Raw genomic sequence first — 12,084 nt, 5'->3', positions numbered from 1 at the left:
ACATATTGTGTCAGACACATGTTCGTGGAAAATCAGCTCTGTGTAATCTTTAATTCTGCTCACACATAGTGATCATATGCTCTGTATAACCTTATGTTTGCTTTTGGAGAGAAATACTGTGTTCTTTCCACAACTAAGATGAGTCCATCCTTTTGTATGCGTTTCGGGTCAAAAATTATTTTTACATTGTTGCGTTTCCTATTTTAAATAATTTACCCAAATAATCTTTTTTTTAAAAGGTCAACCAAGGATAAACATGATCTTGCTTTCTTTATCCTAAAAGAAAGCCATGCATCTGATAATGGACATAAAGATATGCAAAGTTTTATTTATTTAAAAAACACCTGAACATAAAGAATGGTATCCATGTAATGGTTGATAAACACGATGATACATTTTTTGTCAGATTTTAGTAAGTTTAGTGTGATGGTTGATTAGTGTCAGGCAAACATAGGCTCTGATGTTACTGTACAGTATGTCATCTTTTGGTCATAAAACTAAGAGTTTAATACATGTTTATTCCAGAACATGCATCTACATAGAAGCAGGACAAACAGAACCGAAATCTGCAGAGGCATGTTCAGGTTAGGTCTTTGCTGTTTGGTAGACAAGTTCACCGTCCTCCGTCTTTAAAGCCTTGAATCAGCAGGACAAGATATTCCAAGTGCAGTTTTGCTCCATCAGTGTTGATGCAATATTGACAACGCCATTGCCTGAAAAAGTGTATTAAGCTTTAAACTGGGGCATGTGTTTTCCTTGATCAACAGGCCTCTCAGACTGAAACAAGCCCTTGTGATTTTCAGTTCTGCCCAAGCTATACACTGTTGCACAAATGTGGTTAATCTGGCTTTAAAGTACTGGCAGGTTTTAAACGTAACTTACATTATACACGCAAGCCAAGTAATACACCTGTGCACCCACGCACACGCACAGAATCTGTTGCCCAGAAAAGGACAAAATGATTTTTGCCTTTTAGATTCCAGAGCAGCAGAAAGGCAGACTGGGCAGAGCAGACACGGGGCTGTTAAAGTCTTTAGCAGAGCTCAGAGGAACCCAGAACATAGTTTCGTTGTCTTTAGTCTGCAGAAACAGCAGTGGCCTTGTAATATAAAACACACAGCTATGCTCACAGGCTTTGCTTTCCCTCTCTGCTTTTTTTAAAACTTTTTGATTTGTGCCTTATTTTTTGTTTGTTTTACTGTTAACATAAATGGAAATGTGCTTATTTTTTGTTGTGTTCATAATAACCTCAGTTTCAACTTTTTAACTTATTCCTGGCTCAATCAATATTTTATTGAGTTGAGCCTTCTGGGTCGCAGTTCTTCTGAGGCTGTGACCTTCTCATCAGTCTTAGCCAATCAACTATTTTGGTTGGGCTTAGGTAACACGGGGCTATGTTTAGGTTAAATGTCATGGTTGGGGTTAGAATCTGACAATCCTATTGAAATATGTGCTCCTTTTAATGAAATACTGCTGTAGTCGGTCAGCTTTGGCAACCGTGTAATAAACTCTGCTGAGCCCACTCATTTAGCGCCTTAGTTATGTCACTGGGAGATTTTCCCTTAGTCATCTACAGTGATGTGAAAGGTGAATATATCTCATTTCTCTAAAAGTTGTTTGGACAAGAAAATATTTGATGATCTTTGAAACGGTGCCTATTTAGGAACACATAGAGGAACAGTTCAAACTTTGGACAAACCTACTCGTTACTTTAAAAAAGGCTTTTTCAATTATTTTCTTTCTACTGTAAAAAAAAACAAAAAACTAACTAATATTGTCCCTTAATTAATGTCTTCATGTGTCTTACAGCGCTCCTTTTTTATGATGCAGAATCTATCTATTCTAATCTATTCTTAGATGAATACTTGCTTTACGGCTGGTTCTTCCCCTCAAAGATGCCTTTGGTCTACATGGAACATATCTACTTCTCCTGTGGCCACACAACTTTCTTCTTCAAATTTGCACTTTATTCCAAAAGATCCTGCCCCCCCCCGGTTGCCATATGGGTCAAATCAAAGCATTCTTTTTCTAATCAGTCTTTGTAAACAAGGGCATTTGAAACCAGCAGCAGCACATGCTGTAGACGTAAAGACATTTTTGGGTTCTTGGAGACTAAACCACATGTGGATGATAATGAAAGCATACTGATTCATTTAAAACAGTTTGATAATATTCCTTGCTAAAACCTATTCAGTCTATTTTGTCAGTAATTTGAGCGTGTCGTGTTTATTAGTCATGGTTTCTAATAGGATCAGGTGTATATTTGTTTTAATTGTGCTGGTGAAAAAAAATAAATAAATCAACCATTTTAATGGCATGTACTCAAAATGCAGTAATATTGAAAGCAGAACAACGCTGTCTGTCCAGGAGCTCGGAATTTCATTTACAACAGGACACATTCACCTTGTCTTCACATCAACCTGAGACTTCTCCCACCAAACAGATAGCTGACACACTCCGTGTCAAGGCCCACATCCTGATGACATCAACAATGATTTATGCGTGTGTATCCATACAAATCTGTGACGGGTATTTTCATCATATTGACTGCTTTTGTAATATCTGCTTGTCTCAAAGGACGGTGTCACTTCCTTGCTGTTGTCAGCCAAACACAATCATCCTGAAGTGTGCAGCATTTTACTAGACTTTGGGGCTGAAATCAATACTTCTGACAACGCTGGCAGGTAAAAACACTGTTTACACCAGTCTGAGACATCCAATTGATGAATTACTGGTGCGACACAATCTCCGTCACGGCTCGATGTTTAGTTGTTGGTCAGTATGTACTTCACTGCGTTTATGTCTGGGTCCTTCTGTTTTGTAGGACCGCCTTGATGTTTGCCACCGAGTTCAATGCAGTGTCTGTGGTTGAGGTTTTGGTTCAGCGCGGGGCAGACCTGTCAGCTGTAGATTCGGAAGGCCACGATGTCGTACACTACACCAATGTGTCAGGCAACTCTGAAGCTAAATCTATCCTCATGTCTGCTCTGAACAGAAACCCGCTCATAGGTGAGAGTTACGAAACAACACAACACATACAGAGCAAGGTGTAAAACGGTGTGACCCACACTTTTGCTAAGTTTTGAGGCAGAAAAGTAATGGTTTGGGTACAATATTTGGACGAGTGTTTTTAATGTCAGTCGGCCTATCATAGATGCACCAACTTGTCAATTTAGTGAGGGAAAGTGCAACAACTGACCCAGTCTATGTCTAACCTCATCCTGTCGGTCCTTTCCCTAAGTGAAACCAAACCTGTCTGACACTTAACCGTTGATAACGTCAGGTCCACATTTTTGCCTCTTATGTGGGAGCTATTCCAGCCAAAAACACACACACACACACACACACACACACACAGCCTGCAGATGTGTGCTGCTCTGGTTTCAACACTAAGGCAGCACTGCCATCTGTAGGAGAACTTTTGTTACTGTTCGCTGTAACTTACGTTGGCCTGAGATGGTTGTTTTATACTGCTGCTGTTTAACGTGCTTTTCATTTCCTGGTGTCTCTTTTGGCAGATGCCAAGTCTCCTAAAAGTCCACAGGTAAGACATCCTTTTCAATACTATTCAATACAAATGCTACTGAAAAAACAGGAAAGACAACAGCCAATTGTAATCATCTAAGAGTGTAAATCTTGAAATATGTTAGTGATACACTGTGACTTGTTTTGAAAAGAGAAAAGGAGTACTGGAGACAATGGAGGGTAAAAGGGTTAGAAAATATATGAAGGGTGGTAACTGACCTCATAATGAATTGATCAGAAACAGTTATTTTATCACCTCATCCAATTCTAGGAGTTTTTTTTAACTCCAAAAAGCCCGCTTCATGGTTCTGTCTCTTCGAAGTCCAGATGCTTATCGTTAAATGGTTGTTTTAGATCGAGATCACAGGATTTTCTTTTTGCTAAATCCCACCGTAAAGAGGCACAAAGTTCTCTACCACAGTGTAACTTTACCCCTTTTCTTAGCTCTGTAATTATTATGTTTTTGTTGCTGTTATTTTTACATAGAAAAATAAACTAAACATGGTGAATAAATAATGCAAAAATTCATTTGAACTGCATAACTGTACAGAATGTAGTTCTCCTGCAGCTTCACATATGCATTCGTATCAAATTTCTCAGCTTTGATAAAAGAAACTTCACTTGCCATTTTTGAAAAACACAACTTATTGTAGCACTCTGATTTACTATCCTCTTACTAACCAGCACTGAATCCCACCTTTCTTTTTCTCTTTTTGATGCCTTCCCCCTCTGCCTCTTTTGCTGGCTCCTCAGCATGATCAAGTAGCTAAGTTAAGTGATGAGCGGATCACAACTCCCAAAAAACGAAAAGCACCTCCACCTCCTATTAGCCCACTGCAGGTAAATGCATGTCTCTGTGTATCTGTCGCCTTGTATCAGAGTCCCACCCTATATTAATATTAATGCATGTCTGCAGTATGTTCATAAAATGATTAGTTCGGTCTTTATGAGTACAGTCTGAGAGTGTTTAGTCCTGTATTACCTGATAAGTTCCACCCCAGTGCTTTCTTAACAGAAATAATAAACAAAATGTTTTGAACTCATCTTTAAACCTCAAGAACAGATCTGACGTGTTAGGATTTTATGAGGAAAGTTCATCCATAACTGACTAACTTTATTCCTTCCGTAGAGTTCTGGACCCTCTTCTCCTTCTGCTGTTACATCTACAAACACTCCCACATCCAACAAAAGTGACACTCCGAAGAGATTCAACTACAAGGTGACACAAACACACCTGACTCAATAAACAATATATTAACTCCAAAGCTGCACTGCCCATTAGGTTGCCTTGTTTTTTTCATTTAGGCTTGTGGTGGTATGTAATTGATCAACTATGTAAATTCCTACCATGACCTCTGTAAGCTTTCCCCTCTGCCTGTTCTTCCCCTTTCCCGCCACCCTTCGCTTCCTCCTCCTCCCCTCATTTCACAGGAGGACGACATTAGAGGTACAGCAGAGAGAGGGGACGGTGAGAAGCTTAATGAGGAGACAAACATGTTGCTGGAGACGATCGGCGACCTGAAGCAGATGGAGGAGACAGTGACTGGTTCTCCTGAGGTGATTAATGACCAACCATACTGTTTTTTTATGTGTTTGCAGACTTTAAAAACTGCTGTGTTGACGAGACCAAATATCCTGAACAAAGTCAATGATGTCGTAGTAGGAGTAACAAACAACGTGGAGTACTGCACCTACAGTTGATGTTTATGGATATACAATTATTATCTACCACTCATAAGGCTTTCCTTCAAAAGTCTCCAGCAAAAGATATAAAGAGGCATTTTGACATGGTGGATGTCATCCTAAACGCTTTTCTATGGACTGTAAAAAATAATAACTGTTCTACTTTTCATTTATTTTCAATAATCTGAACTACTTTTCTAAGGTTAGTGCTAGACTCAGAACAGACAACAGCCGAATTTCTTCTCCTTCAGCATTCTTGAAGGTCTCACCTAAGCTTACAACGTGTCACGACTTGTGTTGTTTGTTTCACAGGCAGCAGTGGTCCTTAACGTTGCCTTTATGTCTCCCTGTGGCATGTGAACGTGTGTGTGTGTGTGTCGACAGGTCAACAAAACAGCGTTTGCATCTCTGGTTTCTGCTCTGCAAGCCAAGATTACTGCTCTTACTTTGGAGAACCAGCAACTTGCAAGCAAACTCAAGGTATGTAACCCATTCGGTTATGATAGAGTTAACCCGTAAACAAATGACTGAACATATTCATAGTAACAGCAAGCACACTGTATTTAAGTCGGGTAACTGCTGCATGTGGTCACATGGGACACAAGGAGCTAAAGAATAACTTAAAAACTAATCCAAAAGGCCATTTCCAAAAGTCACAATACTTTTTCCCCCCATTTTAGAATAAACTGAAAACAGGAATGATTACCACAAGCTCATGCAGTGTAAATATGGGCAGAGTAGCAACAATGTAATGGTGTTTAATACCGTATATATCTATAATTATAAATTATTTTTGTTGTCAAACAGTCTGCCTGATTCCTCCGAGGAAAAAGCAGGAATAAAATGTCCAGAAATTGTTAAAAAGCCAAAGTCGATCATTGCAGTCAACCAAAAATCCAAAATACACTGATAAAGATTTATTGCTTGAGCCTTTTCGAATAGAAACACTTTTCAAAGCTCATTCCTGAACTCTTCTTTCAACACACAGAAACATCCGTCCCTCCAAGGAAATGTGGAGCTGACAGAGAACAGTCGTCCAAACAGCATGACCTCAAACTCCTCCTTCCACTCCACTCAGGATGAGTTTGATTCACAGACACCGGTGCTTGCCACAACCCACTTCGAAGGAGGGAACCGTCCAGAAGCTGTTTCCGTTAAAGTTGAGAAAGAGAAGAGCGAAGGAGGGAGCAAGGAGGAGATCGGGCTGTTGAGACAGGCACTAGAGAGCATTAAGATGGAACTGCTTGAAACCAAGAAAGAAAACGACTTACTTCAAGCACAGCTGAAATCTGAACAGGGCAGAGAAAGAGAGGATGATGGAAGTGTACAAGGGAAAGAAAAAGAGGGTGAGCTGATGGAGAGTTTAGCTGAGCTGCAGGCGAAGCTGACAGACACTCAAGAGAGATACCACCAAGCTATGGAGGAAGTGGAGGATTTGAGAGCACTGGTGAGGAAAGGAGAAGTTGAATCCACACAGAAACAGGAGGTCCAGCAACATACATCCTCCACACTTGAACATGAGGTAAAACAGCTGAGAGCTCAGCTTGTCCAATCACAGTCAGAGCGAGATAAAGCTGCTGAGCGAATCAGGCAGCTGGAAGAGGTGCTGAAGAAAACAGAAGAGGACAGACAGACGGTGAGGGAGCAAGAAAGGAGGACAGCAGAGATTAAGGAGCAGCACACGGAGGCACAAGAGGAAGTCAAGGAGCTCCAGGTAAAACCTGTCAGCGTCTGACAGAGAGGGGAACGTTGCCAGTTTTGAAAGTGTGTTCATGCTGCATGTGTCAGTTTTTCAGACTTTAAAGAAGAGCACATTCTTCTTTTAAACCACATGCTGTTTTCATGATATTCATTAATCCTGTCATGTCTTCTTTCCTGATGTCTAGAAAGCTCTGAAGGGCTTTGAGGAGATGAAGGCTGAGAAAGAGGAGGTCATTGCTGCACTTCAGCGGCGCTTGCTGGAAATGTCACAGTGCTACAGCGAAATCAACAGTCAGCTTAGTGCCACTCAGAAAGTGCTGGCCGAGGCCCAAGCTGAGATCAGTGCAGCCTCATCTGCCCCTGCGGAGCAACAAGTCCAGGGGCTGAGCAGTAAGGTGGAGGAGCTGCAGACGTCGCTGGCCGAAACTGAGAGGAAGTACTCGGCTGCGCAGGAGGACATTACACGTCTGAGACAGAAGGCAGAGGTGCAGGCACAGAACTCTGTTGCCCTTACCGACCACCAGAGGGTTATGTCATCTATGGGAAATGCGATCAAAGAAATGGAAAGTGAGTTAGAAGCCCTGAAGGAACAGCTACACCAAAAGACCATGCAGGTGGATGCCCTTCAGATGAGGTGAGGAAAGAAACTGACAATAGAGTGGGTTTGTCAGAAAAATCAGTACTCAGATGCTTATCGACACCAAAAATGAGTACCTAAAGGATGTTCATTTGTAACAATCAATACTAGTGGTGCCACCTCTGCAACCAACGTGTTTCAGATGTAACACTGTTAGACTCATTTATGAGCTCGCTCAAAGCAGATTACAAATTACCATTTAAGAAAGTAAAATCAACATCATGGTAATAACAAGCTTGTTTTTAATCGCTCAAGTTGATGTCTTCATTTTGCACTAATAGCAAATGAAGAGTGAGGGTTAGATGTATCAATGTGACCATCTGTGTCTTTGTAAAAACTCAGTCTCATCTTTTCACTCGTTAATTACATCAAAGTTAAGACATATCCTAAAAAGTCGACAAGTTTGAGCCTCTAAGAAAAAACTAATTCCATTTAGTTGCATGTAACTGAGCAAAAAAAGAAAAGCCACCGAGTGAAAGCACATTTCTTTGGAAACCAGTAGGATGGGGAGTAAAAGTGATTATATCCATTTATTCCTGCGAAACTGACCCTGTCTGCTGTCTGTAGTTCAAATATTTTAGCAAATTCAAGCATTTTTTTTCTTCCATCACCTGGAATAAATGCACTTAAGCTGTCGTTATTGAAATGTGGTTCTTGTCTCACAAAAAGAACAACTAATGAGAATGACGTCACCCCCGATGACTCGGTGTCCCGCGTGGAGCACGAGAGCATGCGGGAGCGGCTGGAGGCCGATGCCAACCATCTGAGGCAGCTCCTGCAGGATGCCTTGAGGAAGCAGGACGAGATGGCGCTGGAGATGGCTGATGTGTGGCAGAAGGTGGGGAGGACAAGTGAGAAAAGTGAAACAAGATGTCCACAGAAGAGCCTGACAAACCTCTTCAAATGCACTTGTGTGTCCTCCCGTTCATTCGTTAGGCTCGGGATAACAGTGCAGAGCGGGAAGCCCTGCAGGAGCTGCTGATGTCGAGGGAAAAGGAGAACCAGACGCTGACCTCGAGACTGGCTGAGTCCCAGGATGCTGTGTGTCAGCTCAAACAGCTGGAGGAGAATCACGTTACCTCGGAAAGAGAAAAGAACAAGAGGGTCAGTAATGATTTGGTAGACACTGTGTAAGTGCCATCAGTCTGTCAGTGAACTCACTGACAGACGACTCATGGGTCGCTCGCAGCTTGTAATGCATTTGTTTACCTAAACTTGACACACTAGATAATCCCATCTCATTTATTCCCTATCCTTACATTTTATGTTTATTGTTGCCTCAAACAGACTTTTTTTGTTCCCTTTCAGATTGATGACTTGTCTCGGGAAGTAGTTAAACTCAAGGATGCTTTGAGCAGCCTCGTACAGCACTCCTACAGCTCCTGTTCCCCCTCCAAGAGACAGCAGCAAACCCAGCAGCTGGAAACTCTGCAGCAACAAATTAAGCAACTGCAGTACCAGCTCGCGGTAAGATTCATTCAGCTTATTCTTATGTGACACAATAGGTCTGCTGTCAGTCTTAATAAAAGTAAATTTGATGTACTTAAACTAAGATGATACCTTGTGGTGCCTCTCTAGGAATCAAAGAAGCAGCACAATGAAATAGTGTCAGTCTACAGGATGCATCTCCTCTATGCTGTTCAGGTGAATATAAAACTGCATTAATATCTGTTCTAAAAGATAACACCTCCCAAATAAAAGACCGTCTCTGAGAAGTAACACTAAGAGAATAATTAGGTCCGATGGCGCTTTCACTACTCTCAGAAGAATGGTTAGAGTCAGAACAACCGCACTGAAATGTATAAAATTCACTCCTGCAAATGACTATTTAAAATGGGCAAATATTTCAAATGTCAGCATTTATTTACGCTTCACAGGCTTTAAAGAATGTGGATTTTTTTTTACTTGGTAAAAAAAAAATCATATATTAACATCAGCACATGCTTTTCAGTACATTAGAAACCTACGATTTACTTTACAGCTTCAAATGTGCAGCACTTCTTTGGGTTTAGTCAAAACTAAATGCACAAAACATGTTTTATTTTATTTGGTAGTTTAACTGAAGCTGTGCTGTGTGCTCCCAGGGTCAGATGGATGAGGACGTACAGAAAGCCTTGAAGCAAATCCTGATGATGTGCAAGATGCCAAGTCAAGCCAAGGAGGCCTGCTGAGATGCAGTCAGGGTGGCTGCAGACGCACAATGTCTTTCAAACTGAAGACAGCCCTACACATTGTGCCTGTGGAGAAACCTGGAATATTTGTTTGGAAGGAGTTGGTTTACAATCGTGCATTCATAGCTTTTGCTCATTTGTAACCTTTATGATCTTCTACCCCATGCACACCTGTACCTGAATAAGCTGTCTGGATGAGTGAAAGCACATGTATGTCAATATGTGGTGTGACTGCAGACAGAAAGCAGACTCGTATATATGGATTTTCTTTGTTTGTCTGTCTGTTTGAGAAGAATCCATCCCGCACTTTTTAGATCAGATCAAATTGCCAGCACAAGCAAGAATACTACACACTTCAGTTGCAGAAGAAAGGCAAAAACCAGTGGATTAGGTATAAGGATCCAGATACAGATCGCATGTTCACACCAGATGTAAACGGGGTTAAAGGTTTCATAAAAGTTTTCAACTCTGATCTCTACATCTGCCAGCTGACTGGTCAAATTCATTTTTTTCTCGTGTGCGTGTGTACCAGTCAAATTTGTAGCTCAGTCTCTCCACATTACCACTCCACACTCAAACTGTTCAGTTAGCTTAAACCACATGCATGACACAAGTGTGATAGTTCCAGTTTGTGTGTGTTGTGTGACACAAACATGCTGAAAGTGTGCACTAATCAGTCCAATGAAAACACTGAGAGTTTCTGACACAAAGCGCACTGTTAACAGTATCTATTTAATCATACAACAGTATTTTTTTTATTTTAGTCTAAATGGGATGTCCACGGTTCTCTGACAGATTCAACAGTCCGAGTCTAATATATGACTGAACTGCATTAACATGTTTTCTAAGTAACTGTACTGTAATGAAGAGGTTTGATCGCTGTGTTTCTCATGGCCTTGTGTGCGTTTCGTGTGAACGAGAGGCTTTTTTCTGCGTACAACAACACAGTGTTTGTTCTCGTGACTCTTGAATAAGTTCATCTTCCTGTTATTCATACAGAAGGCTGGCTTTAATGATCTAAAAACGAAAAACATTTCAGTTGTAACAAAGGCCTAACAGTATGCCATCAACATCTTTTTGTTTCTTTTTGACACAGAGGAAACGCGTCCTCCTCTTGTCTTCTCCCACAGTTTGGTCTTTTGTTCGCGACTTCTTACTTGAAAAGCACGTATTCTGGCTGAAACCAAATTGTGGTCAAGTTCCCCTGTCACATGCCTGAAATCAGGCAGTTTTTTTACACCCGGATTCCTTATGCCATCTCATTAATTTATTCGCATTCAGCACAAATGGTGTTTTTCCCTGTCTCTCTGTTTGTAATATCCCCGTCTCTTTCGTCGCTCCTCTTTAGGTACCGAAATACACTGTACAGTCTTTTTAATGCGCGTTTCAAATGCATTTTCTCTGGATGGGTCTTGTGGAGACGTCTGCACTGTTTCGACTCCACACTCCTTTTACCTTTAGCACTGTATTAAGAGCCACCGATCACCTTTCTACAAAGCAGTGCTGCACTGCTCCACCTACACAGAGCACTGAACACTGTTTAACTAGAGTCAGATTAACCACATGTGGATGTGAGTGAGTCACTCAGGAGCTTTGAACTGTCTTTGCATGTCTTTGTATCTTAGCTTGTAAGATATCATAAACTTCTCTTTAGGCCTTGACTGAAATGTTTTGTACCAAGACAGGGAAATCGAAGAAGCAACTTTTCTCATGGTTGTTTCTTTACTAACCGTTTTGTAGTGATGAGAAACATAAAAAAAGGTTGCCAACTGTACTTTGCCCACTTTTATTAAATTTTCAAACTACTGCACTGTCATCTGTGTGTTTCATATTTCTCACCTGCTGCCCACCGCATTATAACTTAAAGGTGACATTACCCCATCTGACACTTGACCAACAGCTGAGTGGAACATTTAAAGGGATCTAGTAAATTCAGGTGTGCCTTCGCGCCTTTGTTGTGATGCTTTGCATTTTTTGTATTTATTATTATTTAAAAAGAACCTTTGGTGACTTATTTAAACTGAAAATTAGCACAAGGATGAGTAAAGTTAGAAATAGATAATTGCCTTCGCTCATCTGTGGCACTGTAGCCCTCAGGGATACGTCTCCTGACGTAACAGAGTTGTTGATGCTGCTTGCAATCGCTTGGCGGTGACTACGTAGAACGGTGGCAGCATCAGAGCCAAAGCAGCATGTCTTTTTTTTATCCAGTCCTGGTTATTTAAAAAATATACAGTTAATTGCAAAACTGCTCGATGTCCATCATTAAAAGTAAGCATCAAATACCTTTTAAGCCAGAGTTTTCAAGAATTTGCAGCACAGAACCGCAATTCTCTCACAAACACATGGTGATGACATGCAAAATCT

The 12,084-nt window shown here is 41.0% G+C and overlaps 1 protein-coding gene across 2 annotated transcripts in view; it reads left to right on the top strand.

The window, feature by feature from the left end:
* rai14 (retinoic acid induced 14) overlaps window positions 1–11,523 on the top strand; it is a 34,951-nt gene extending 23,428 nt beyond the window's left edge. Inside the window, exons 8-21 of one of the 2 annotated variants that reach the window (XM_072371920.1) lie at window positions 2,578–2,684; window positions 2,825–3,009; window positions 3,519–3,544; window positions 4,279–4,365; window positions 4,655–4,744; window positions 4,957–5,082; window positions 5,593–5,688; window positions 6,197–6,922; window positions 7,095–7,543; window positions 8,216–8,384; window positions 8,483–8,650; window positions 8,855–9,013; window positions 9,125–9,190; window positions 9,631–11,523. In XM_072371920.1, coding sequence (XP_072228021.1) covers window positions 2,578–2,684; window positions 2,825–3,009; window positions 3,519–3,544; window positions 4,279–4,365; window positions 4,655–4,744; window positions 4,957–5,082; window positions 5,593–5,688; window positions 6,197–6,922; window positions 7,095–7,543; window positions 8,216–8,384; window positions 8,483–8,650; window positions 8,855–9,013; window positions 9,125–9,190; window positions 9,631–9,717 — 2,541 coding nt within the window. In that variant the 3' untranslated portion in view covers window positions 9,718–11,523. The remainder of the gene's footprint in view (window positions 1–2,577; window positions 2,685–2,824; window positions 3,010–3,518; window positions 3,545–4,278; window positions 4,366–4,654; window positions 4,745–4,956; window positions 5,083–5,592; window positions 5,689–6,196; window positions 6,923–7,094; window positions 7,544–8,215; window positions 8,385–8,482; window positions 8,651–8,854; window positions 9,014–9,124; window positions 9,191–9,630) is intronic. The other variant, XM_072371921.1, reaches the window with a different exon arrangement.
* Window positions 11,524–12,084: the final 561 nt, after the last annotated feature.

This window comes from Leuresthes tenuis, unplaced genomic scaffold (assembly GCF_036924035.1).
Source record: "Leuresthes tenuis unplaced genomic scaffold, fLeuTen1.0.hap1 SCAF_19, whole genome shotgun sequence".
Lineage (NCBI taxonomy): Eukaryota > Metazoa > Chordata > Actinopteri > Atheriniformes > Atherinopsidae > Leuresthes > Leuresthes tenuis.
The sequence above is the reverse complement of the archived record's forward strand: the minus strand, read 5'-3'. Positions and strand labels throughout refer to the sequence as shown.